At 64.7% G+C, this 26,812-nt stretch overlaps 3 protein-coding genes across 3 annotated transcripts; 1 reads left to right on the top strand and 2 right to left on the bottom strand.

Annotated features, from left to right (window-relative positions):
* Nucleotides 1-432: 432 nt before the first annotated feature.
* On the bottom strand, nt 433-3,866 carry CHLRE_12g552100v5 (uncharacterized protein). Its single transcript, XM_001694085.2, has 7 exons — nt 3,594-3,866; nt 3,434-3,505; nt 2,984-3,142; nt 2,740-2,855; nt 2,216-2,360; nt 1,597-1,727; nt 433-1,388 (listed from the first exon to the last, which is right to left on the bottom strand). The coding sequence occupies exons 1-7, from the start codon at nt 3,655-3,657 to the stop codon at nt 1,320-1,322; spliced, it is 756 nt and encodes a 251-aa protein (XP_001694137.2). The 5' UTR covers nt 3,658-3,866; the 3' UTR covers nt 433-1,319.
* Nucleotides 3,867-4,161: 295 nt separating this feature from the next.
* On the bottom strand, nt 4,162-15,736 carry CHLRE_12g552150v5 (uncharacterized protein). Its single transcript, XM_043069017.1, has 19 exons — nt 15,474-15,736; nt 15,292-15,378; nt 15,093-15,220; nt 14,831-15,033; nt 14,530-14,674; nt 14,260-14,318; nt 13,661-13,906; nt 13,297-13,386; nt 12,756-12,962; nt 12,121-12,582; nt 11,325-11,738; nt 10,007-11,048; nt 9,476-9,663; nt 8,607-8,864; nt 7,964-8,203; nt 7,562-7,675; nt 7,101-7,233; nt 6,650-6,729; nt 4,162-6,340 (listed from the first exon to the last, which is right to left on the bottom strand). The coding sequence occupies exons 1-19, from the start codon at nt 15,536-15,538 to the stop codon at nt 6,164-6,166; spliced, it is 4,338 nt and encodes a 1,445-aa protein (XP_042918972.1). The 5' UTR covers nt 15,539-15,736; the 3' UTR covers nt 4,162-6,163.
* A 922-nt stretch (nt 15,737-16,658) lies between these two features.
* CHLRE_12g552200v5 (uncharacterized protein) lies at nt 16,659-26,603 on the top strand. Its single transcript, XM_001693963.2, has 19 exons — nt 16,659-17,016; nt 17,162-17,414; nt 17,734-17,908; nt 18,125-18,247; nt 18,514-18,670; nt 19,027-19,194; nt 19,470-19,587; nt 19,830-19,966; nt 20,621-20,794; nt 21,415-21,543; nt 21,883-21,959; nt 22,335-22,477; nt 22,772-22,914; nt 23,253-23,319; nt 23,505-23,611; nt 23,787-24,036; nt 24,304-24,398; nt 24,827-25,060; nt 25,289-26,603. Exons 1-19 carry the CDS (start codon nt 16,723-16,725, stop codon nt 25,475-25,477), a joined length of 3,033 nt encoding a protein of 1,010 aa, XP_001694015.1. The 5' UTR covers nt 16,659-16,722; the 3' UTR covers nt 25,478-26,603.
* Nucleotides 26,604-26,812: the final 209 nt, after the last annotated feature.

The following is a 26,812-nucleotide window of genomic DNA, read 5'->3' as shown; positions in this document are numbered from 1 at the left end:
CTGCAGTCCGCCAGCTACGCGCTTCAGTACGTCCAGCAGCTGTTCCGCATCGCGGCACCCCACAAGCTGTCGCTGAAGCGCGTAGCTGGCGTCTCCGTAGTGGCAGAGGGCGCGCGCAACGCCCGGACTGCAGGACATTCGCATCCAGCCCATGGCTGCCGCGGACTCGTCCGCATGCTCGCGGGGCGTGCGGTGCGGAGGCGCGGGGTCGCTGAGATAGGCTGCTAGGGGAGGCTTACGGGTAGCTAGAAAGTCTTAGAGGTGTTGGTGCCACTTAAAGTAGTTAGCTATGTCCTCCGCCAGCGGCGGGAACTTAAGGACCCCCGATGGGTCGTCCACCCTGCCTACCTAGCTAGCTAAGCTGCCGACCGCGCGCGTTACCGCGGCACGGGGCTCATAACCTGTTGGAGATTGGGGTTCGGCAGCTTGACAATAGCTGGTGCGTTACACACACGATGGCAGCTACGCTGCCTGGCACCTTCAGTAGTATGGGGTAATCTCGTGGCGTGTGGTTGAGCCAACTCTCGCAACTGCCGGGGCCTAGACTCCCCCGGCACCCCGCAGACCTCTCGGACGGGCTGACAGGTGCAACCGGCCTGTCACTCTCCCGCCGCCCGACCTATCACACGTGACCGCCCCTCACCAAGGTTCGGGCCGGACCGCTGCGGGTCTGACACCTGGAGCCTTGCGGTCCCAACTGCCGCAAGCCCTGACTAACCAACAGTAAGGTCCAGCAGCCCACCAGATGACCAGAGGTCCGGCTCACCAGAGGTCACCAGCAGCACCACACTCAGCACAGGGATGCGTGAATAATGCCACCTCTCGTCATCTCGTGCCCACACCTAACTCGCCCGTGCAGCTCCCTGAATCGTCAACGCCCCAACTCCGGCGGGGCAGCCGTCGCATGCGCGTGCAACTCCTGACCTGCTACTCCCGCTGCTGCTGCACGCCGGCCGCACCCAACCATTAAGCGTACACGTCCTCAGCGCCTCATCCCTAGACACCGCCTTCTGCTCCGCCCCTGCTCTGTAACAACAGACCTCACGGCTCGCGTGCCTTGCATGCTGCAAGTGCCACTGCTCCCGCATGCACCGCATGAACCACACGTGGAAAGCATGTCGTGCGCACTCCTCTCCCCCCGCATTGCCCCCACACGTGGGCGCCCCCGTTCCACTTTTGAAGGCCGTCCCGGCGTCCGGTAGCTGCCGCGTCCTCACATGCTCCTCGTCGTCTCCACTCCTCCCCCCGCCAACTCCTCCCCTCCCCAACTACGTCCGTTCCCACCTTCCCTCCCCAGCTCCCCCTCGCTCTCCTGCCCGTTACCGGCGGCCAAGGAAGACGCAGTTTGCAACCAGGACCAAACCGCTCTCACACGGCGTGGTCATCACCTGCGACCGGGGGCGGAGGCAGAGGGGAGATTAGGAGAGAATGCGGCCGTGAAGTGCTTTGTGTTGTCCTGGTGGTGCGGTTTGTACCGTATTGCGCGTTCAGGACCTGGGTAGCAGCGGAGTGCAGGATGTGTCGTGCACGCCGAGTGTCTGGGGGCGTGGGTCTTAGCTTGGGTTGCAGGCCATGCCCCCTGCCCCCTGTGCTCACCTTAAACAGCGACAAGTCGATCGTTGTCTTGTCGTATGCGACATCGGCACCGGGGAGTTTTTCATCCGGGATGAAGACCCAGGCCTTGTACTCGGCAGGATTGAGGTAGCCCATGCCAGTGGGCACCGGCCCTGTCGAGAAGTGGCCAGACAAGACGCATGAGCCTTAACGAAGATGGACAAAAAATGCGGAACAGAGAAAGCATATGCGTGTGTGAGTGTATGTGTGCATGTGTGTAGACGGTAGCGCACGCGTGTGTGTATGTGTGCCAGGGGCAACGACGGACAGGAGCTGGCGCCAGGCTCCAGGCGCGGCACATACGGCAACGTCTGGACCGACTCGCCTGCTTCCCCTGCAGCCCAATGCCTCCAGACAATATTGCCGATCCTCCCTCACACGCGCCGCATACGGTACACAGGAGGCAGAGTTTGACCATGGTGGCCCGTCCCTCCCCAACTCCCCAGGTTCACGCGCGGGCCATTCCCCTGGCCATTACGGAGCCGCATCACGCGATGATCTGAGTCTGAGTATAGTCCTAGGGCATAAGCAGTCCCACTCCATGTCACGCACGCGCACACGCACACAAACACACGCACACGCACACGCACGGCCCGCCTACCCGTTGGGATGGCCCAGGCGCTGTCTGATGCAATGAAGCCGCCGCCCGACTCAGGCAAGGCGGCTTTGCACAGCAGACTCACGATCGATCCAACGAAGACGCGCTGCTCCATTTGCTTCTGGGTCGCACACCAGGGCGCCCACACCTGCACAGGCAGCAGTGTAGGACACGGAACGTGGCGACTTTGGACGTGCAGTAGGCTTTCGCCAGGTGTGATGGTCAAGGGAGTGACCCGTGAACCCGGGAAGGGAACGTCTGTAATACTCGCTCACTCACACACCAGCTGCCCCGGGGCCATGTGTGATGTGCGATGCTGATGCCGCGCCCAGTGCCTGGTGCTCACGTGCCTCTGGAGTCAGGGCAGAGTACAACAGCCCACATACACACACATACACATCGGTCGGCTGTGGTAAGTATACTCTGAAGGTAATCCGCGGCCGTAATTCTGCATCGCATACACTGTCCTACGCGTAATGTTTTCCTTGTGCTCTTTAACACACATACACACGCGCGCGCGCACGCACCTTTGTTGTGGGTGCCGCGGGGTTGGGCACCGCTAAATCCACGCGAAGGCCGAAATCATCATTGTTTTGGAAGAAGCGCACGGCCGCTGTCTGCGCGCGCAGCGTGTAGGTAGGACCTATGGGTGATAGGCGAGGTATGGGGGTTACATGGATTTGGTGCCGGGGGATTGAGGAGCACAGGCGGGAGAGAGGCGCCACGCACGCAGGCTGCCGTACGCGCACACGTTTCTACAAGCATGCGTACCGTAGTCGGGTGGCGGTGCAAACGGCGATGCAGGTGGGTCCTGAGGAGGCCTTGGAGGAGGCGACGCAGGCGGCGGTCCCGGCGCAGGGCTGGGGGGCTCCAGCACCGCTGGCGACTGAGCGCTGGGCGGTGATGTGACACGAACCGCAGGAGGCCGGCCTGCATGGGGGAAGGGGGCGGTGGACACGGTGTTACAGGGTAGCATGCATGCGTCCCAGCATGCGTGGTACGGCAGAGGAGGGAGTCGCTGGCCTCCAAGTACACAGCGGCGTGAAGCATAGCACACGGTGAGGCAGAAGCGCGCTCTGCCAGAGCCGTGGGGCCCCCAACCTGCACCAGCTGTTGCCAACTTTGTTGCAAGCGGTGCCTCGGATCCGTCCCGCATAACCCAGTCATGCATGCGGGCAGCTGTTTTCCCAGGAGTCGAACCTTGTCAGCCTGCACCTGTACCTTTGTGCGGGCTGTTTGCGCGCCGTGGCGGTGGATTGCGGTGCAGCTTTACAACCGGCGCGGACTGCACACCTGGGGGGCGGCGAGTCCAAGTGTGAGGGACCTACTTTCGTGTAACATATGCATTATCCGCAGACGTTCCACGGTCACTGCAGCGTACCGTTTAATTCAAGAATACCCAAGCTACAGACCAGCAGCACCACCAGCGTTGCTGGTCCCGCCATTGCGGCCCGACTACTAACGCAGAGGACTCAGGGCGTGCCCCCACCTCGACGAGAACAGCAACTACCCTAATATGTGCTACCGAGACTTTCTGGCTGCTCTAGCTCGACTAAGCTTGTGAACCTGGCGACTCTGTTTGTTCGCAGTGTTCTTCGCGCCCCGCGTGTGTGCCGCAAGTTCATGCCACTTGTGAAAGGATGACAATGTTACGTATTGAAAGTGCGAGTTTTTAGCGAGCTGAGCGGCTGCAGTACACATGCATTACACACGCGCTCGCCGCGCACGCTCGTGCGAATCCGTGCCCCCCCCCCCCCCGCTCCCCTGCAATCATATGCCCTCAGCTGGGGATAGCTGCAGTCGCGGTGGCATGTGGCGGCCCTGCATGAGTGCATGGCCCCAGAGCGCGTGTCTGCTATTCCAGCTGCGCGACCGGACGGCGGCCAGACCAGGCCAGGCGGGCAGTGGCGGGCAGGCTACGCGAGGGAGTGCGGGACTGGGTCACAGGTTGCCCCAGTTGTTTTCCTGCCTGGGCTACGCCAAGCGACTCCCAACGGATGGCGTCACCAAAACGGAGTTGTAATGCGAAGGCCCAAGCCTTCAGCTTTTATTGCAGATTTGCAGGGACTGCGATCCTGTCATCCTGACCCGCACCGCAGTTTGCTCCTCCTCCTTGTTTGCTAGCTCCAGCCACACACGTGACAGCGTACAGCCCGCACATGACCCGAGCTGACATGACACCACACCTCTTAACTGACTTCCTGCCCACCACACCATTTATGCGGCACCGGCCTAACGGACGGTCATGCTGACCGTACGCAAAAAACCTTTTAGCGGCAACCCACGACACACGGCCCCTGCGTGCCGCCGACCGGCCTGTGAGCCTACGCGCACTCGTGCCCCGGCGGTTCCACGCACACCACAGGCCACCGCTGTTGTATGCAACTTTGGAGGTGGCCTGCGTGCACAATTGAATAAAGCCTAGCCGGCTTGCGCACACCAGCCCACCACCCCGCCCGCCGTGAAGACCAGTAACGCATGTGGCGTGTGTATACAGCTGCCTGCGCAGTCGCCGTACCCGTCCATCACGCCCACTGTCCAGGAGCACAGAAAGGCGCGCTTGAAGACGTACGAACACACATATACATACCGCACACAATAAGTCACAGACCTTGAAATGAAAGTGCAGTGCAGGCTGTCTTATAGCCAATGCACCCGGTGGATGTGGCATTCCTCGCCCGGCGCGCAAAACCCACCATTGCCATGGTCCCAAACCCACGTGTCAACCGCCAAACCCACATGGCGTCATACGTAATTGAGTTCAATTCCAGACGGTTCACCAGTCTCAGTCTCTGTGCGCCAGCTTGCATACAATTGCACGCATGCTAGGCGCTGAAGCCGTGCCTACCGCAGGCACGCAGCATCCTCCTCTCCTATCGCCTCAACCCTGCACCGCTTGTGATGCCTCTTACGTAATAAAATAGCATTCCATTTGCCCTCCATTTATATAAAACCTCTGCCCCTTACCCCAGTGCCCTTAGCCCCAACGCCTCGTGACCCGTCGTCCCCTGCCGGCTCTCGCGCAGGCCGGGATCTAACCAGTTTGTAGCCATGGATTCCTCAGCGGCATTCAGCGGTGCTGTCCATCACGCCTGCTTTAAATACTAGCGGCACCCGTTCTTCCCCCCTCTGGCCCCTCTGCCCCTCTCTTGATGGTGCCCCTATCCCCAAACACCGCATTCACCACGATTTGCAACACCCTTGCTGCGCGTGCGCTAGGGGTGCAATTCATCTAACCCTGCAGCCCTCCCTCCCTCCCTCTTACGCGCCGCGCCTCTCCCCCGTCCCTTATTGTGCATGCATGCGTTATGCCGCCGTCCATTTCCTCCGGCCGCCGCCAACCTACACAGATCCCCGCTGTGCGCCATCCGTTGTCGCCATGGCTGCCTTGATCAGAACACGGTATCAGCCGAACTAAAGTCAACGACGTTCACGGCCGCTGGGCAGCGCGTGACGGCGGCTGGCGGCGGCGGTGGCCTCGCGACGGCGCACACGCCGCCACACCGCCCGCGATAACGCACCCGTTGCTGCACACTGGCGCGCCTTTCGTTCCACACATCGCGCCAACGCGTGGGCTTCTCGTTCGCACCCTGCTGCACAGGTCGCGGCTCCAGCTTCCCTTGGCCGAGCGCATGCGCCTCCAGCCGCCGCCGCCGCGTCCAGCCGCCTCCAGCCGCCTCCAGCCGCCGCCGCCGCCGCTGAACCTCCCCCAGGCCCCTGGCCCCCGCCGCCTCCAGCTGCCGCCGCCGCTGCCTTCTGCGCCATATTCCGCCTTGCCACCCTCCTTGGAGGGTTGCAAGGATGCTTGGAAAAGCGGTACAGGATGCACTGAAGACTGCAGACCAAGTCGTTGCCACCATCGGGGTGGCGCGCCCAGTCCGCTGGGGAAGAGGGCCGTACACCCAACACCCGACACCCGACGGCCAGGCATCCTGCCGTACGTACGCCAGCTCAGTCTGCCGGGTTCCAGTCCTTGTCGGTGACCAGAGCCAGCAGCGACTTGGTGATCTCGTTGAAGGGCGGGCGCGCCTTGGGGTCCTTGCGCCAGCAGCGGTAGGCCAGCCCCTTGTACCACTCGGGGCAGTGCGCCGGGAACTTGGGCCGCAGGTTGTGCGTCACCACACCCACCTGTGGCGGCGGTTGCAGTTGCAGCGGCGGTTGCAGTGGCGGTTGCAGTGGCGGTTGCAGTTACGGCAGGGAGCGGCGGTAGCAGGTCGGTAGCAGGTCGGTAGCAGGTCGGCAGCAGGCGAGAGCCCTCATACGCCACACCAGCCCCCCTCACACCAGCCCGCAGATCGAGCCCCCCGGGAATGCCCCCATCCTTGCTCCGCTTGTGCCTGTGAGCCTTGCGAGGGATGGCGCAAAGTCACCTGCCCACCCCGCTCCCCTCCCCCTCCCCCTCCCCTCGCATCCCCCTCCCGCTCCGCCCCGCCGCACCATGATCTGCGGGTGCGCCATGCCCTGGTAGGGCGAGGCCGAGGTGAAGATCTCCCACATGATGATGCCGAACGCGTAAACTGCGGCAAGGGGTGTTGTCACATTCATGGTTAGCTAAGGCAATGGTAGACGGGGGGGCACGTTTTGGGGCCGGGGTTTGAAGAGCACGTGAGACCACGAGCGGAGCACTCGGGCGGGCCCCGGCAGGAGGTTGCGGCCCCAAGCTCCTACTATCACGCCACAGCGTCATCAAGCTACAATCGGCGTGCCACCCGCCTTGCGCTGGCCCCAGCCCGTTCCAAACATGCTTCCCCGCTCCCCTCTTTCCCTCCCCTCAGCCCGCCCCTCCCCTCCCCTCCCCTCCCCTGCCCTCCCCTGCCCTCCCCTCCCCTCCCCTCCCCTCCCCTCCCCTCCCCTCCCCTCCCCTCCCCTCCCGTGCCCTCCCACTCACCGTCCCCCTGCTGGTACACCTTGCCGTCCTCTATGAGCTCGGGCGCCATGTGCGTGACGGTGCCCGAGTACTTGGTGGACACCTGCGTCTTGTTGGTGTCCGGCAGGACCTGGCTCAGGCCGAAGTCCGACACCTGCAGGCAGTAGCAGCAGCAGCAGCAGCAGTAGCAGTAGCAGGTATGAGGCATGAGGCAGTAGCAGGCATAAGGCACGAGGCATGAGCAGTAGCAGGCATGAGGCATGAGGCATGAGCAGACACGCAGGTGTGCTGTTCATGGAAGGGATGGGGGGGGGGTTGATCGTGGAGTGACCCGGGCGCACCAGACGCGTTTGGCACGAGGCCCATTCAGTGTGCTGGGTACGCACACACACACATGCACACACACACACATACACGTCCTTGCGCTTTGTTTTCCTTGTGCTCTTGACCACACACGTCCGTAAGCACACAAGTGCGCGCACCTTGGCCACGTATCCTCGGCGGTCCTTGTTGGAGGAGCGCAGCAGGATGTTCTTGGGCTTGAGGTCGCGGTGGGTGATGCGGTGCTTGTGCAGATAGTCCATGGCGGAGCTCACCTGGGCAGGGGGGGGAGGGGGGGGAGGGGGGGCGGATGCATGGTGGTGGGGGGTTGCAAAAGATGGTTGGAAAAGAGGACACACACAGGAGGGTGGGCACTTGGGGGGGGGGTTGCATAGCCAAGGAAGAGAACATGGGGGCAGTTGGGGCACAGGGGTGAGGCAGGGAGAGGGCTGCGGTTCCCCTTGCCTCAACTTTCCGCTCCCTCCCAGCGCAGCCCAGCGCACTGGGTGCGCTTGGTTCCTGTCAAACCCTTCCCCCCAGGCCCGCCTCCACCCGTTCCTCACCTCCGCCAACGTCATGCAGATCAGCTCCATGTCCACCTCCGCCTCCGCCCCAGCCCCAGCCCGGCCCGGAGCCGCCTGCCCTCCCGGACCCGACCCCGTGCCCGAGGCGGCGCCGCCCCCCGCCGGCGCCGTAGCGCCGCCCTTGCTCTTGCCGCCGCCGCCGGCGGCGGATCCTGCGGCTGCGCCGCCGCCGCCGCGCGTCTGGCCGTCCACCACGAACACGCCCTGCTCGATGGCGTCCTGTGATGTGTGGTGTGAGGTGTGGAGTGAGGTGTGGTGTGGTGTTGGGTGTGGTGTTGGGTGTGGTTTGGAGCCCAGGGTCAAGGCGCAGGTGACAGGTGTCAGGTGGGAGAACACTTGTGGACGCGGCGGCGACCCCCTCGATGCGGTGTGTGAGGTGTGGTGGTGTGGCGCGATGCAGCGCGGTGCGCGTCACCACAGGGGTCCGCGGGGTAAGCCGTCGGGCAGGGGGTGGGTGCGGGCGAGCGCCCGCACCTGCACGCTGCCCCCCCCCCACATACACACGTCGCGTTGCTGCATCGCACACACTTTAACTTCTTTACATCGGCTTGCTTTCCTTTTCGCTCTTTAACACACAGCTCCTCGCCCGCTCCCTAACACACACGCACGCAGGCGGCCGCACCTGCAGGCTGCCGCGGTCGCAGAACTCCATGATGATGTGCGTCTCGTGCAGCACGCGGCTGCGCGTGATGCCGTTGAGGCTGCTGGTGGGGTCCAGGTGCACCACGCGGTAGTCGTACGTCTGCACCACGTGTGTGTGGCTGATGGTGCTGGTCATGGCGCCCTCCAGCAGCGCCGCGCGGCGGCTGCTGGTGTCCACCTTGGCGGCGCCGCCGCTGTTGCCGCTGCAGGGCAACATCTCGTCCTCGTGCTCCAGCACCTGAGGGGGGGGGTTACATGCAAGGGGGGGGAGGGAGAGGATGGGGTGGGGGTTACATGCATGTTTAGTTAAGAAGTGAAGGCGTAGCCAGGTACAGTAGCATAGGGGGGGGAGGGGGTGGGGGTTACATGCATGATTAGTTAAGGAAGTGGTAGCCGGTAGGGGGAGGTGTGTTAAAGAGGACAAGGAAAGCAAAGCCAAGGGAGGAGGTGTGTGTGTGTACTTGTGTGCGTGTGTGTTTGTGTGTGTCAGCAGGGGGTAGCCGTGCATGCAAGGTGCAGTGGCGGAGTAATTGTCACAAGCAGGAACAGCAGGTAGGTGGATGCAGGTGGGTGGTTGTAGGTGGGTGGTTGTAGGTGGGTGGTTGTAGGTGGGTGGGTTGCCAGGAGGCGCCCTCGCAAGGAGCTGACCCGACAGGGCCGCATGCAGGGCCCCACAGGGTACCCAGCCCAGCCCTGTGTGCCGGCAGCCTCCCACCCTGCTCCGGCAGCTTTCGCCGCACTTGAGCCACCCGAGCGCACTTCGAGCCTGGTCCCCTTCCTCTCCTCCCTCACTCGCCTCCCCTCCCTCCCACCCACCCCACCCCCCGAGCTCCCACGCCCCTCACCCACCTTGACCGCCACCACCATGCCGCGCCAAAAGGCCTTGTACACGGAGCCGAAGCCGCCGCGCCCAATCACCTCCAGCATCTTGATGTCGGCGTTCACGCCCGGGGCCGCCGCGCCGCCCGCCGCGCCCGCCGCCGCGCCCGCCAGCGCACGCCGCACCTGAGAGGACCCCGGCTGCTGCAGCAGCCAGGCTGTGTGTGCGTGTGTGTGGGGGAGGGGGGGTTACATTCATGATTATTTAAGAAGTGAAGGCGTAGCCAGGAGGGTGGAGGGGAGCGAATGTGGGCGCGCAAGGGAAGGAAGCACGCAGGACTGTGCGTGCGCTGCGGTGCGCGCACTTCACAGGTACAGTTACTGCATGTCACCAGTTGCAAGCCCCCACCACTGCACTCGGTTGGCCTGCATTGGGTTCTGGGAATGGACTACAATACCCCCACCACTGCAACCCTCATCCGCCACCCCATCTGCTCCCACCAAGGACGCGCCATCCCCTCCCACCTGCCCCAGTTCCCTCCCACCAAACGCCCCACTCACTCTCGTCCAGCTCCGACCCCATCTGCCGCCCCGAGCCACTGCTGCTGAGCCCGTGCCCCGCGTTGTAGCCACCGCCGGCGCCGCCGTGGTGCATGTCGCTGCTGTGCGTGCTGGGCGGGTACTGGTAAGGCCCGCTGCCGCCGCCGCCGCCCGCCGCCGCCGTTGCCGCCGCCGCCATCGCCGCCGCCAGGTTTGGGTCGCCGCCCATGAAGCCGCCGCCGCCACCACCCGCCATCATCTGCGCGTGTGCGTGCCCTTGACCCATGGGACTCATCATGCCGCCGTTGCCCATCATGCCCGCCATACCCGGCAGCATGCCGCCGCCGCCGCCGCCAGGCATGCCGCCCATCAACCCCGGCTGCCCGTGCCCCTGCCCCGCCGCCAGCGCCGCCGCGTAGGCGTAGGCGTTATAGTCGTAACTGGCGCGGCTATTTCCGGAGGGCCCCAACATGGACACGCCGCCGCCGCCCGCCGCCACCGTGGCCCCCGACGCGCCGCTGTCGAGGAGGTTGCTGCCCAGACCCAAATGGCCAAGGCTGCCTGGCCCGCCCAAGCCCGCCGGGTACATGCCGCCGCCGCCACCCGGGTACGGCAAGGCGCCCATGGACGCGCGGCCGACCATGCGGCGACTCAGGCCGCTGCCACTGGTGTCGCTTCCCGGGCCGCCGCCGCCGCCGCCATGCACCATGGGCATGGACATGCCGCCGCCGCCAGCGCCGCCGCCCGCCATGCCGTACATCGCGCCCGCCGCCTGTACGGCGGCCAGCGACTGCGACATGCCGTACGATGCCGCGTCCTCCAGCACGTTCGGCGCGCTGTTCACAACCCCGCCCATACCGCCGCCGCCGCCGCCCAGCCCGGCGCCGCCGGGGTAGCCGCCAGCCGCCGCCGCTGCCGCGGCCTGGGCCTGCGGGTCTGGGTAAACGCCGCCGGGGACGCCGCCGACGGCTGCGCCCATGGCGGCTGTGTGCAGGCCGCCCGGCCCCGCGCCCATGCCGCTGCTGGTGCTGCTGAGGACAAGCGCCAGCTGCTTTGCTATGCTCTGCGGCGTTTCAGTGTGTTCGGGGTGTATCGGCATACATCGCGGCCGTCACAAGTACTGGGCTATTAGTTTCCCAGCAGCAGGTTTGGTCACACAGACCGGCGGCCATTGGGTAACCAGCGTCACAGAAACCACCCCACCCCACCCTGGAACCCTTCACCCAGCACCGCCCTGCTACCAACCCCACCCAACCCCACCCTCCGTAATCCTCATGCTCACGCCCGCCCTTCCCCGCTTTCCTCCCACCCCGCCCCGCCCCACTCCCCGGCTCCGCACCTTCTCCTGCTCGGTCCAGTTCCACTGCTCCTCGAAGCCCAGGCGCAGCACGCCCAGCACGCGGCTGCCCGCCACCACCAGCGGCAGGCACGCCACGCTGCGCAGGCTCAGCACGAAGCGCATGAACTGCACGTCCGCGTACGGCCCGGGGAACGCCGCCACATTGCTAATAAACACCGGCTGGCAGTTGTGCAACACGTGATAGATCAGGGTGCCGGGCGCCACTGCCACGTTAATGCGCGGCGGCTTGCGGCTGCCGTCCCCTAGGAAGGTGTACATGTTGACGCAGTTGCGTGTGGAGTTGAGCAGGCAGAAGGAGGCGTGTGCCACGCCCGGGAATATGCCCTTCATGGCCGCCGCCGCGCCGCGGATGAACTCCTCCAGCGAGTACACGCCCGGCTGCTGGTCCAGGCCCTGGGGAGGGGAGGAGGGTGGCCGTTCATGTGGGGAGCGGAATGTTTAGAGGGTAGGCAGGTCCATAGCCAGGGAGGAGGAGCGATGAGATCGAGGCGCCAAGCGTGGAGGGGCGAGAGTGAGCGGCCGATCGACACGCCGTTGCGCAATTGGTTGAGTCTGAACATGCTCTCGCTCCACGCCCCCTACCCATAACACAGCTTGCCGCGCCCTCGCGCCCACCGCCATTCCGGGACTCGGCCGACTACCGTGACCAGCTTCTCCCCCCTGCCTCTGCAGTTCCTACCGGACGCCCGTACTTCACATTCATGCTCAAAACACTCCGTTCTCCATGTGAACAGCTACCGCCCCCCCCCGCCCCCCCAAAAAGACCCTCACGCACCTGCATGAAGGTCTTGAAGTTGGCGAGGGCCTCAATGCGGCTGCGCAGGTCCGGCGAGCTCTCGTCCGCGCCCACGTCCGCGCTGCTCAGCCGCTCCGACGGCCCGCGCGACAACCCCGACACCAGGCTGAACGTCTCCGTGTTGATGCCCAGCGTGCCCGGGCCCGTGCTGGGTGGCTCCGAGCTCACCATCATGTCCTGGGCGGCCACGTTGGCGCGTGTGAGCATGCTCTTGCTGCCCCACAGGGGCGTGGTGCCGCCGACGCTGGTGGAGCGGCTGGCGGTGCCCGGGTCGCTGGCGGCGGTGGTGGCGGGCGCGGTGGTGGCGGTGGAGGTGGAGTTGCCGCCGGCGTGGTGGCCGTGGTGGCTGCCGTGCGCCGCGCCGGCGCCGGAGCGGTCGGCGGCCTGGCCGCCCGCCGCCGCCGCGCCGCCGGGCACCAGCACGTACAGCACGCCCGCCACCTGGCCGTGTGCCGGGCGGCATTACGAGGAGTGCAAACGTCACGACCGGAGTTGGCAATTTGGTGCCAGGGGTCTGCCAAAACCGTAACCATGCCGCCCGTCCAGCCCACCCCCCACCCCATCCGAAAGGCTTCACACCACGCCCGCCCTCCGCGCCCGCAACCCCCGCCCACCTGCAGCACCACGCCCAGCATGACGCACAGCAGCACGGCGGGCGCGGTGCGCACGAAGCTCTCGGGCCCCTGCACCAGCAGCCCGCCGGCTATGGAGACGATGCCCACGCCCTGCGCCAGGCTGATGGCGATCATGACCATCACCACGTACTTCTTGGCGGTAGGCAGGCCGCGCAGCAGCGTCAGCAGCGCGCTGGTGGCGGAGTTCTGGGCAGCACAGGACAGGAGGGAGGGTTACACTCATGATTGCATTCATGGTTAGCTGAAGAAGTGAAGGCGTAGCCAGGAACAGGAGGGGGGCGGGGCAGGGGAGGCAGGCGCGGGAGGCGGGTCGGCGGCGGGAGGCAGGGGAGGGCTGAGCGCGTGTGCGCGGGGAGGGGTCCTGGGGGCTCCAAGCATGACCACTTAAGACGAGATGATGTTGAAACACATCGCTGGGGGGAGGATCGCGCGCTACGTCAAGCAAAAGGATTCAGGAGCCCGCTGCCCATGGCTAGCGAACCGTATGCCCTAGGTGTGGCGCCGTGCAAGCACCACGCACCTCCTTTAGTAATGAAAACAGAGTCCACGGCGCCGCGCCCTGTGTCGCGCTGCTGTGGTCCTCATCGCTGATCACCGACACGAACGAGCTCTGCGTGCCGCGGCGCCGGAAACACGGGCACAACAGGGGCACAGGCGGTGAGCGGTCAGCCCGTCAGCGCCGCTTCCCGTCAGCTGACGCCTGTTGCGGGCATCGCCCCCATGTACACCCACGTGTCCTTTCCCCGCCAAAGATATACACACAAAACACACACAACATGCACACCCACCCACCCACCCACACCCACACCCACACACACCCCCACACACCCCCACACACGCACATGCACGCACACACGCACACGCACACGCGCACGCGCACTCACCACCAGCAGCACCACCAGCGCCGACCACATCAGCCCCAGGCTGGTGGCCTCCGACAGCCCGTACCCGTACCGCGCCCCCGCCACCGGCGCCTCCAGCAGCGAGCTCACGCCGCGCGCCAGCAGCCCGCCCGGCGCCGCCACCGCGTCCTGCAGCGGCTCCACCAGCGCCGGCGCGCGCAGCAGCTGGTCCACCAGCAGGAAGCCGGCCACGCTGGCGGACAGCACCGTGTGCAGCGAGCCCGGCACCTGAGCATGGGGGGCATGACAGGCGGAGAGGCGGCAGTTAGCTGGCCGTGAACGGCGGGGCTGACGGAGGGCTCCAGGCTGACGCAGGGGTCCAGGCACGTGGAGTTGGAGTCGTCCGTCCCAGTCCGTTCAAAGTTGTCCTGTTCAAGGTGTGCGGCTTGTTCCGGGCGGGTGGCGGGCGGTTGCGCCGTGCAGGGGAGGCCTCCTGTGCAGGCGGGCCTGGGCGGCCCCATTGACCCGACCCGAACCGCACTGCACCCGCGCCCTGCCATTCGCCCCTCAGCGCCTGGCAGGCGGGCTGTGAGCCGCGCGGCCGCGGAGATCCCCGGTCCTGCGGCCGTCCGTGCCCTCACCTTGACTTGCGAGTTGCTGGGGAGGAGCAGCCCCGAGACGACCACGGGCAGCACCACGCCTGCGCGCGGCACAGCGGGACGCGATGCTGCTGAGTTCACGGCGGCCTTCGGCCGGCAGCGGCAGGATCTCACGGCGGGCTCCGCGCCCAACCCTCACTCTCCGGTGCAGCCCTTGCTGCTACTGCAGACGTCACTGCTACATGTGCGTGTGCTTGCATGTGTGTGCTCGTGGGTGCGTGCGTGTGCGTGTGGTCGTACACGCGCACTCACCCAATCCCACGTAGCCCAGCCCCATGCTAAGCAGGTGCAGGTCCGTGCCCGAGCACACGTGGTAGCTCGTGTGCATCAGCACCGCCGCGACGTGCAGCGGCAGGAAGGCCTGAACCGGGCAGTCCTCCAGCAGCCATAGCACGTCCTGGAAGGTGGGAAGGGGAGGGGAAGGCGGCGTGGAGGGGAGCCGTGTCAGCGGACCTCCGGCAGGCGCGGTCCGGCATTTCGTGTGATGCGGCCCTACCCCTGCCAGTGGCCTCAAGCCCCCGCGCCCAGTGAAGCCCGCTCCCCATTCACTCACGTATGCCAAGATCTTGCTCAGAAAGCTGTGCTGGACGGCGAGACCGGTGGACCCCACAAAGTGATGGAACAGCGCTAAACTGCCAACAGACGCCACTGACACGATTGGGTTGAACTCCAATAGCGTCTTTTCAAAGTATGGAACCAGCCCAATGGTCATGCACCAGCAGGTTGTGGCCACATTTAGGTACGTGAGCAGCAGCCCTGTGCGAAAACAAGCTGTGAGCCGCGAGCGATGGCAGCATCCATTGCATATTGCTCACCAAAAACATGGGCAGAGTTCAGGTTACCGGGACTGGCAATCAGATGTGCATAGGACATCATCGCTGCATACAGAATCCCCGCACAAAGCTGCGCTGCGCGGAGGCCTCGAGCATGATGGAGCTGCGTCCTGTGGAGGCGAACAGGCGTCCCGTTAGACTATTTAAAGGACAGAGATTTACGCGACAAAGAGTTACGTACCGCCGGGCCAAATAAAGCCTGCTGTTTACAGCGGATGGCCGGCTCCGTGCACTCCGAGCGTCCCGCAGCGTATACCGTATTGTCCACCTTTGTAAAGGGTGTTTCGATATTAGGATGGAGAATATAAGGACTCGACCTTTCGGGAAGAACAAATCGCGACATTGTCCTCAACCTGGACGCACCAGAACGCAACGCCGCATGATGTGACCGCTAGAAGCGACGTGCCCCACGCCCAGTCGCATAGCATGCTCCTCCGAGCTGCTGGCAACGACGCACAAGGCCGCCCTCCCTATCTCGTTTTGCCCTTGCAGATTGATCCTGCTATCGCAAGCGCACCATATTGCTGCTACTAAGCGGCTAACGCCAAAAAGCGGGGAGCCTAGGAGCCAGCTTTATCTAAAATGTTTCGCAGTGCAGGGGTTTCTGTATCTTACAGTAGCTGTATCGTAACATTTCTTGGTGAGCTAATGTATTCTTGATGTCCAGACTGGCCCTCAACGCGAGGAGTGCGTGCCCGGAATTGAATGTCCGGCAACGGCCCTTCCCCGCCCCCCCACCTTTTGGACCCCTTCGTCCCGTTCCCTTGATCCACTCCTATCAACATATCACCTCCATGAGCGCGGTGCTGACCAGCACCACACGTACGGGCCACCAGCCTGCGAGGTATGCCTGCCATCCCGCTCAGCCGGGCTCAGCCCATGTGCGCCTGTGCTCCCGGAGCCTTGCCCCGAGCCACGAGCGCTCAAGTGCTTAACCTAGGCTGTAGCCGTCCAAAAACGCCAATTCCTGCCTGGAGGTGTGAAGCGTGAGGTCGCACCAGCCATTCCTTGCCCAACGGACAACCAAGGCGCGCGCACTGTAGAGAAAGCTGAGCACCTTCATTGTCGCCCTTCGTCCCTTCGTGTTGGAACCGCTTCCGCCCTGTCTCTCCTGAAGAGCAGTGGGGCACGAGACAATGGAGCAAGGAGGAAGGGAATCCAGTCTTGGCGTGTTGAACATGATGTTGCCCCACATTGACACGCCAGCTGCAGCAGCACGCCTGCCCCAGCCGGCGTTCACTGCACCAGCTGCTGCTACTACAGGCCACCCATTCCAAGCCATCGATGAACGAGCCCAGAACGGGGCGCTGCGCGCGGCCGACCGGACCGACTCGTCGCTTCAACTTCACCATTACCGTATCTTCGCCCCGGCTCAACCCGTCCTGGGTTTTGTAAGGTGTACATGTTGACCCTATCATATAACGTTGCAAATCGTGCACCTCGTGTCGCGTCTGGGCTGGGGGTGCACCTCGCGCATGCGGCATGGGCGCACCTCCGGGTCCAAAACTCCAGCCCCGGCATTCAGACTCTATATATTCTCGGGTAGGAGTACAGGGTGATAACACATTGACGGGCTGAGTTGCTGCCATAAGCTTTGCACTTAAAAGAAACAATGCAACTCGCTTCCAGGGCCCTAGCGGCTTCCGCCGCGGCCCTCTCGGCCCCTCGGGCTGCGAAATGTGCAGTTCCGGCACCGGTTGCCGTTTCAGCGTCTCGTAGCAAGGCTGTTGCGCCCACCCGCCGCAGCCAGGGTCCGGGACGCCAGGTCTCCGTTAAGGTCGCTGCACCCGAGTCCCCCGCCTCGTCGGGTGAGGTGATTGTCAACTTTGACAACACCACGGACTCTGGCTACACAGTCATCAGCGTGCAGGCGAACAACAAGCCGGGTCTGCTGACCTCTATCACGGTGGGTCGCAATCCCGAGACCGGGCCTAACACGTGAGGCCTTGGCTGCAGCACCCTGGTGCCCATGGAATGCTCAATTGAATGCATGTCATGTTGTCGGCTCTGAATTGGCGGGACGGTGTGTTGCACTCGATTGATTGTTGCAGGCCCTCTTCCGCGACCTGGGCGTGGACGTGGGTAAGGCCGTTGTGGAGGGCGACGAGGACAGGATCAATGACAAGTTCTACGTCCGGTCGCTGTCTGGCGGAAAGCTGTCGGAGGACAAGGCGGCTGACTGCGTCAAGGCCCTCGATGTGCTGCTGCGCTCGAAGCCCACCGGCACTGAGGCTACCCGCCCCAAGTTTGAGAACACCGCTGCCACAGGTGGCACGGGCAAGGCGCGCCTGTACACGTTGATGGGTGAGTGGGTTGCAGGCGTTTCGGGCATTCAATCGCAGAATCGCAATTGCTGTCGGCGGCCCCGAGACGCGGTCTGATTGCGTTCGGGTCCCGCCTTTGCTAGTGCTCTCAAGTGGGTGGCACGTGATGCCCCTCGATTGTGCCAAACCAGGGGCTCGGGGGCAGCGGCAACGGGGTAGGGTTCTGGCACCCCTCCTCAGTTACGTCTTCCCACCCCGGCTCGCGCATGCCTGCCCTCCCTGCCGGTCCGTACACGCCCAAGAACACACTACTCCTGAACACAAACACCTATTCTTCCTCCCCACGCCCGTCTCCACAGACACATACATGAAGAACGACGTGCTGAGCATCCAGGAGGACATCGTCAACCACGTGGAGTACACGCTGGCCCGCTCCCGCGTCAACTTTGACAACTTCGAGGCCTACCAGGCCACCTCGTTCTCGCTGCGCGACCGCCTGATCGAGCGCTGGAACGACACGCAGACCTGGTTCAAGTGAGTGCCCCCGACTGCCCCCGCGGGGCCGCGCCACGTCCTCAGCTGCTCATGGCCGCCACTATCACGGCTGCGCCGCGCTGCGCTACTGCCGCCCCGCAACCGGCTGCCCGGCCGCAAGCCTCACAGCCCTCGCCTCCGCTGCAGCCCACACCTCCCCACCATCTCCTTCACCCCGCCCCCTCCACTCACCCCGCCCCCTGCTGCCCTGCACAGGGAGAAGGACCCCAAGCGCGTCTACTACTTGTCCATGGAGTTCCTGATGGGCCGCTCGCTGCTCAACACCCTGTACAACCTGGACATCAAGGAGTCGTACCAGGAGGCGCTGGCGGAGCTGGGGTAGGCAGCGGGCCGGACGGGCAGGGGGAGAGCGTGGGCAGGAGAGGGAGGGCAGCAGGGTGGGAGCGAGGGGCGGGGATCCGGGACGGCGGCGGAGAGCCGCGGCACGCGCCGGGTTGAGGGCAAGGACAACGCGGGACAGCGCTACCAGGGGCGGGCAGCCTCCACCCCGCCCCGCCACCTTGATCCCACTACTGTTACTTTGCAACCCACCTCCGCAATCCACACTCAACCCATCTCCGCAACTCCCCATCCTGCCCCTGCAGCTACGACCTGGAGACGCTGGCGGACCTGGAGCGCGACGCCGCGCTGGGCAACGGCGGCCTGGGCCGCCTGGCCGCCTGCTTCCTGGACTCCATGGCCACGCTCAACCTGCCCGCCTGGGGCTACGGCATCCGCTACCAGTACGGCATGTTCCGCCAGGTGGGTGGGGGGGAGGGGCTGGAGGGTGGGGGTGCTGGGGGTAAGGCAGGCTAGGGGGGGGGGCGTAGGGAGGGGAAGGAGAAGGGGAGGGGGCGAGGTGAGCTTTGCAGGGATGGCAGCCGTGCGCGTTGGCAGCCGTGTGGTGGTGCTGTGGCGGGCAGAGGCTTCTGGTACGGGGCGGGGGGTGTTTGAAGCTCGCGTCATGGTGGGGCAGTCTGGGTGACCCGCACAAAAACACGTTTAGACGTGAGGCGGGGCCAACAAGCGCACGTCACAGGCAATCCTGGCCTGAACACACGCCACGCGTTTCGTCCTTCTCCTTTCATTCTCCGTTGCTTCGTCTTCGCTACCCGCAGACCATCCAGAACGGCTTCCAGCACGAGCAGCCCGACTACTGGCTGACGTTCGGCAACCCCTGGGAGATTGAGCGCCTGATCGTGTCGTACCCCATCAAGTTCTACGGCCACGTGTCGGTCGTGAACGAGGACGGCCGCCAGCTGTTCCGCTGGAACGCCGGCGAGACGGTGAGGAGGAAGAAGAGGAGGAAGAGGAGGAGGGCCGACAGGCAGAAGGGGCAGCGCAGGCGGGAGGGAGGGAGGGGAGCGCAGAAGAGGGTTGGCGTGGCGAAAGAGGCGACATCGGGTCAGCCGAGGGCACCACGGGTTCACGCATGCAGGGGAGTCCGGTTGCTGGCGTCACAAGGCGGCTCCGGAAAGCAACCTGCGCGGAGCCATGAGAAGTGTATGGGGCACGCAGCATGTCGCATCTTATACCCAACACCCCACGCACGAACGCACAGGTCACGGCTGTGGCGTACGACAACCCCATCCCCGGCTTCGGCACCCGCAACTGCATCAACCTGCGCCTGTGGGCCGCCAAGCCCTCGAAGGAGTTTGACCTGGAGGCCTTCAACACCGGTGCGTGGCGCGCGACTGTTGAATGAAACTGTGAAATGGCAAAGACCCGCCTTCGCGTTATGCGTCGGAGGAGCCAGGCCTTGCCGTTGGTGGGCGTGTGTGCGGGCATCGGCTGCAAAGATGGGGCCTCACCCGGACGCGGCCACAAGTAGACGAGGGAAGCGGTGGCCAGCAGAGGGAAGCGGAACTAGCTATGGGCACAACGAGAACCACAACACACGTACACGCACGCGCGCCCGCAGGCGACTACGTTGCCGCCATCCTGAGCAAGCAGCGCGCCGAGACGCTGTCATCGGTGCTGTACCCCGATGACCGCACCTACGAGGGCAAGGAGCTGCGCCTCAAGCAGCAGCACTTCTTCGTGTCCGCCACCATCCAGGTCAGTCCGCACTTCGTTAATGCGGCAGAGGCGGAGGGGCAGAGAGAAAGGGGTTTGTGAATACTAGCGCAGCTAAAGCGACCGCAATGCACAAGAGCGAGGAGGAGAGTGTGGCCTACGCTTTGACAAAAAAGCGGGGGCGAGGGAGGGGGGCAGGCGGGCATCACAGGATGCAAAGCTGACGGGTGCAGAACTGCAGGACCCAGCGGGCGGTGTAGGGGCAGGGGCGGAAAGTTGGTTTGGACAGGCATCGTGCGGGCCGGTTCACAGTCGCGGGAAGCGTCCCGGGGAAGTGACGCGGGCAGAAGGCAAAATGCCAGAGCTAAATCAATCGAGCGCGCACAAGCGAAGGGGGGTGGAGGGTAAGGACCGCAGGTGGCAAGCGGCGTAATGCATAGTGTGTGCAGTCCCATGAACTTTAAGGGCAGCAAGGCTGACACGAATGGGCACGGACACAGGAAGGGCGGGTCCCGGGCCGTGCAATGCACGGCGCCAGCGCCAACAGTTTCGTAGTGCAGCAGGAGGGCCCCAGCACGGCGGCAGGCTCTCAAGATGCTGGCGAGCACGGGGCGCGTCCAGGAACCATGCATGCGCCAACACGCCCATCCGCACCCGCCCCACTTCACCACGCCCACGCCCGCCCACGCCCCACAGGACTGCGTGCGCCGCTACCGCGACGCGCACCCCAACGACTGGGAGCAGTTCCCGGAGAAGGTGGCGTTCCAGCTGAACGACACGCACCCCACCATCGCGGTGGCGGAGCTGATGCGCGTGCTCATGGACGACCACAAGCTGGGCTGGACCAAGAGCTGGGACATCTGCAACAAGGTGCGGGAGGAGGGGAGGGGAAAGATGAAGGGGAGGCGATGGGGGAGGAGGGAGGGGGGAGGGGGAGGCGAAGGGGGCGGGAAAGGGAGGGGAGGGAAAGAGGGCAGGCAATGGAGGCGGGAAAGGGAGGGGGAGGGAGGCGATGGGGGCGGGGGTTAACTTTGAACCAATCCCGATGGGGGCGGGGAGCAGGGTGGACGGGAGGCGATGGGGCAGGGAAGAAGGGGGGAGGGGAGGCGGAGGGGGTAGGGCAAAGGATTCAGGGGTATAGAGACGGGGTGGGCCGGGGAGGCGGGAAGGTAAGGGGGCCTGGAAGGAGTTCACGCGTGCACATGTGGGTGGGCATCAACCTGGTGTCTTGGTTGGCAGTAAAGGGGTCTGGCGGTTTACGGGGGGTGTGTGGCTCAGTGGGCCGCGCGGGTTGGAATGGCTTCATGAAATGCAGGTGGCTGAAGGTGCGAAGCCAACGACAAAGCATGCAATGCCAGCTTTGCGACGACGTGTGTTCTCTCTCTGGGCAAGACTCGAACAGCTGCGCACTCCGCACACCGCGTTCCCCCACTGCCGCGCACAACCCGCTACAACCCGCCCCGCCCCACCCACTGCCCTGCCCTCCCCAGGTGTTCGCCTTCACCAACCACACGGTGCTGCCCGAGGCGCTGGAGCGCTGGCCCGTGGCGCTGATCGAGAAGCTGCTGCCGCGCCACATGCAGATCATCTACGACATCAACTGGCGCTTCCTGCAGACGGTGAGGGGCTGGTAGCGTTAGAGGGGTATGGAGTGGGGCGGGGTACAGGAGGGGCAGACTGGGATCTGCAGTGTGGGGGGTGCTGGCTGATGAGGACTGTTAGACGGGTTGGGGAAGGGGGGGGGCGGGGGACGGGCCAACGGCGTGGGTGAAGAGGGCTGACATGACCTGTGGGGCCACCCACAAGCGCCAAGTAGAAAATGGCAGGAAGCAGCATTGCCGTGGGTTACGGGTGCCGCCGAAAGACTGCGCGCCACCAGGCAAACAATATCAATCTGGTGTTGATCGCCCCCATCACGCCCCGTCACGTCAGGCCCCGCTCCACGTCCTCTTCCCCAGGTGCGCAACAAGTTCGGTGACGACTGGGAGCGCATCAGCCGCATGTCCGTCATCGAGGAGCAGCCCAACGGCGAGAAGTGAGTGCGCGGATGGGGCGAGGGCGGGATTGGGGGGCGGGTGAGGACCGGGGCGGCGGTTGGGAGTCAGGCCCGACAGGAGGGAGGGCAGCAGTTGGATCCCACCAGCGGGGAGTCGGGGGGCAATGCTGGGCCACCTGCTGGGGGAGAAAACGGGGGGGGGCGCTGGCTCCTGCGGTGGCCTTTGGAGTTCCTCGGCCTAGGGCAGGGCACGCAACTGGCGGGGCGCAAGCTGTGCGCTAGGAGCGCGTGCGCTTACCGCACGCCCCCACACATACCAGCCCTTCCTTGCGCGGCCGTTCAAAAGCTTGGAGCCCGAACTCACAATCCGGCCCAATGCCTAGAATGTCTTCCTGTCCTTGTCCCGCGCCTCAGGATGGTGCGCATGGCGTTCATGGCTGTGGTGGCCTCGCACACCGTCAACGGCGTGGCGGCCATCCACTCGGAGATCATCAAGGAGACCATCTTCAAGGACTTCTACGAGCTGTGGCCCAACAAGTTCCAGAACAAGACCAACGGTAGGAGGGGCGGGATGGCGGGTTTCTGTTGGGGCAGCGCTCGTAGGAGATAGCAGCCCAAACTAAATAGAACCCAATGCCAAGGGGCGAGGAGGAGGAGAGCGTGGCCTATGCTTGCTATGGCGGGAGGATTCACTGCGACGGCGTCATGGCATGGCTACAGGCTTGGGCGCGAGGGTCTCTTGGGGTCACCGCAAAGGCGGCGTGGGGCAGAGGCGGAGTAAGAGGAGCTAACTCAGTTTCTCTGAACCTGTTGCGGCTGTGGTCGCGCGTGTGTGTGTGTGTGTGTTGCAGGTGTGACGCAGCGCCGCTGGCTGGCGTTCTGCAACCCGCCGCTGCGGCAGCTGATCACCAAGAAGCTGGGCAACGACGACTGGATCCTGCACCTGGACAACCTGCGCGAGCTGCGCAAGTACGCCAACGACCCCGAGTTCCAGGTGCGTGCGGTCATCACCTGTGTGTGGGTTTTTTTTGGGGGGGGGAGTAACTTTGAACCAATCCCGTAAGGGAACAGTCGCGCTGCAAGGAGAAACTGCAGACGCATGGGGGTTGGAGCCTTGGAGGGGGGGGCAGAAGGGGAGGAGAGCGGAAGAGGGCGAGGAAGGGGAGGAGCCGGGGCCGCGGACTAGTGGCAAGGCGACTGGGCTGGACAGGGCAAGGGCAAGGGCACCAAAGGAGTGGGGCATCCCCTATCACAGGCGGAGAGAGTTGAGCACCAGAGCCCCGGTCCTTGCACCCCACCTTACCCCTCCCCACCCACCCTGACCCCCTGCAGACCGAGTGGCGCGGCGTCAAGTCGGAGGCCAAGAAGAAGGCCGCCGCGCTCATCCACCGCCTCACGGGTGCGTGTGAGGCGTGGCTTGCTCCGTGGCTGCTGCCTAGTCGCGGCCTGGACTCCTTCTCTAGGGCTGGTCGCGCCACCCCATGCCGTCATGGCCGCCTGTGCCCCATTCCCTCCCCCTTCCACCTCTCGTCCTCAAGTGCCGGCAACCCCCTTCTCCCTGCTTCTTATCCGCCGCTGCTTCAGGCGTGCGCGTGAGCACCGACGCCATGTTTGACATCCAGATCAAGCGCATCCACGAGTACAAGCGCCAGCTGCTCAACGTGCTGGGCATCATCTACCGCTACGACCAGGTGCGGGCGTGCAGGGCGGGGGCAGGCGGGCGGGCGACATGGTTGGCTAGCGGGTGTTGGCAGGCCCCCCCCCCCCACACACACCACCACCACTAGCAGCACCACCACTACCGACTCACACCAACGCCGATCCCCTTCGCTTCTTCTGAATCAATCATGGACGCATTCCCCACAGATCAAGAAGATGACGCCGCAGCAGCGCAAGAGCGTGGTGCCGCGCGTGTGCGTCATCGGCGGCAAGGCGGCGCCCGGCTACGAGATGGCCAAGCGCATCATCAAGCTCATCTGCGCCGTGGGCGACAAGATCAACCAGGACCCCGACATGGGCGACCTGCTCAAGCTGGTGTTCCTGCCCGACTACAACGTGTCCAGCGCCGAGGTCATCATCCCCGCCACCGAGCTGTCGCAGCACATCTCCACCGCGGGTGAGGGCTGGTTTTGGGGGTGGGAAGGCGGGGAAGGGTGGGCTGGGGTGGAGGTTGCGGGAATGGGTGGAGGGTAAGGGAAGGGTAGCTGTGGGAAGGGCGGGCAGATGCGTGGAGGGTCATACGGGGTGTCTTGGGTGCCAGAATCCGCTGGGTCAGGGGAGGAGCTCGCCAAACACGGCAGAGCACAGGCACCCCACCCCCAAGCATGGCAAAACAAGACGTACAGCACTTACAACACGCACACGCGTGCAACAATTTACACAGGCACGGAGGCGTCGGGCACGTCCAACATGAAGTTCACCATGAACGGCTCGCTCATCATCGGCACCCTGGACGGAGCCAACGTGGAGATCGCGGAGGTGGGGGCGCGGGGGCAGAGAGCGAAGGGGGGGGGGGTGGTAGCCCAGGGTGGGCGGGGCGCGGGCGGGCGGGGTGTTGGAAAGGCAGAGTGACATGTAAAGGTGCTTGGGGAGATCTGGCGGCGTGCGCGCCGCGCCGGCGCGTGTATCGGTTCACAGGGCTGGGGACACCTGCTATGTTACAGCAGCTACTGTCTGTGAGTGAAAGCTGCAGTGCAGGGCGCAACTGGGGACCACGCGCAGCCCGTGCAGCAGCTTCTGCTACTCCTGGCTGCGCATGGTTCCTGGTTTGCGGCCTGCGTGCAACTCACGCCAAAACCGCTGCTGTAACATAGCTGCTGTTGCCGCGTGGAGTCCTCTATCTAACGCATCCGCCGCGCACCGCTGAACCGCCGCGCATCGCTGAACGACTCACCCACCACCCGCAGGAGATCGGCGACGAGAACATCTTCATCTTCGGCGCCAAGGCGCACGAGGTGGCGCGGCTGCGCGCGGAGCGCCGCAACCTGCACGTGGACGAGCGCTTCAACCACGTGGTCAACATGATCCGCACCGGCCACTTCGGCTGGGAGGATTACTTTGGCCCCGTGGTGGACGCCATCACCACCGGCGGCGACTACTACCTGGTGGCCAACGACTTCCCCGGCTACCTGGAGACGCAGGTGGGTGCGGGCGTGGGGGTGCTGGGGGGCGCAGGCGTGCTAGGGTGGGGTTCGGCGGTGCGGAGGGGCAGGGGGCGTAGGGAAGGGGCGTAGGGTTCAGATGTGAGCCGCGCGCAAGAGGGAGGGGGCTGCAAGCCGCTCGCATACCTCTCTGGTTTGCGACAACACGCGAACGACCCAACAAATTTTGCTGATTTCGCGTCCTGGATTCACTCCCCTGTTTCGCAGTTCCGCGCGGACGAGGTGTACAAGAACCAGACGGAGTGGACGCGCATGTCCATCATGGCCACCGCCGGCGGCGGCAAGTTTTCCACGGACCGCACCATTGCCGAGTACGCGCGCGACATTTGGCACGCCGAGCCCTGCCAGGTGCCGCAGCCCGAGGCCAAGTCCAAGTCCAAGCCCGCCTCCTCGTAAAGCGGAGGTGTGGTGGGCGAAGGCGGGGCTGCACGGCGCGGTGGCGGCGGCGGCGGCGGACACGAGGCAGCGGCGCGGGCACATGGCGGTGGCAGTGGCGGCAGGGCGCGTCCGTTGGCACCGTGGCGGCGGCGGCCGCCGCGCTGCGTGCAAGTGTGTGCGGCGAAGAGGCGCAGCGGCTGGAAGAGGGCCGCTGGTGACTGGTGTGTGGCAGGGGAGGCGGGGGCGGTAGAGACCCCAGGCGCTGGCGCTAGGGGGGTGCCTTGACAGGCCGACATACTCAGTACTGATGCAGCAAGCACCTAAAACGTATTGATTCGATTGATAGACAGGACAGGGCAACGCCCGGGGAGTCACATGGGCCCCCCGCGATCGCCGCGCCACGGCTTGGTATCTAAGAGGCACAGCAGTCTGCTCCTGCTTCGTATGAAGGGTTGCGGCCAGGAGCGGCGCCTGCGTGATCGGCGCACGCTGTGGGTGCGGGCACCCTGCCGCCGGGACCGCTTCACACGGGACCCCGGCGGCCGGGAGCGCTCTCGCACCGCGCGTGCCTGCCTGCTGTTGCAGTGCATGAAGAGATCTGACGTGGGCATATAGACGAAGAAGAAGCGGGCTGGGCGGCGGCATGTGGTCTGTGTGCTGGGCGCCGCAGGGCGGGCAGGCGCGGGAGGTGGCGCCGCAAGTATGTGTAGGACACACGGAGGATGCAACGGGCGTGCTGCCTGTCGGGGTTAGGTCCGTGCAGTGGTTGGTGCGCAGTGGCTGCGGCGCACCATCACTGATTCTTTACCAGAATGACGTTCGGGATGGGCAATAGGAACGCTGCTACGATACGACGTGGATGGTTAATTTCAAGGGTGCACCTGACCGGTATTATGAGGGTTGGCAGTTGCCCGTATTTGTTGAGGGCCCGGTTGCAACAAATTGTTGCAGCGTGGGGCTTGGTGCGGGCCTGGCCGGACCAGGCGGACGAGCAGGAGAAGCCGCATGGCAAAATAATGGATGGGTCAATGGAAATGGCAAATGACCACACGGGTTCGCCCAAACGCGCCCTCCACATGGCGGGGCCGTTGGGGAAACCCGGATGCTGTGAAGACAGGATTCCGCTGGAAGCGCTTCTCCGTCCCCTCAACCGGTCTCATTCCTCAGGCCTGGCCTGCAGCCCAGCCAGTGTGCCTATATGGTAAACAGTATGCGTGCAGATCACGTGTCCCAGCAGAGCATAGCCGCCAGCAATCAGCCACGCTCCGTTGAAGATTGATCAAATTCGCGCCCGTGACTGACCAGGCCCTGCCCGTGACGGCCCGCCACCGGCCCACCGCGACCCGTGATACA

Source organism: Chlamydomonas reinhardtii, chromosome 12 (assembly GCF_000002595.2).
Source record: "Chlamydomonas reinhardtii strain CC-503 cw92 mt+ chromosome 12, whole genome shotgun sequence".
In the NCBI taxonomy this organism is placed as follows: domain Eukaryota; kingdom Viridiplantae; phylum Chlorophyta; class Chlorophyceae; order Chlamydomonadales; family Chlamydomonadaceae; genus Chlamydomonas; species Chlamydomonas reinhardtii.
The sequence above is the reverse complement of the archived record's forward strand: the minus strand, read 5'-3'. Positions and strand labels throughout refer to the sequence as shown.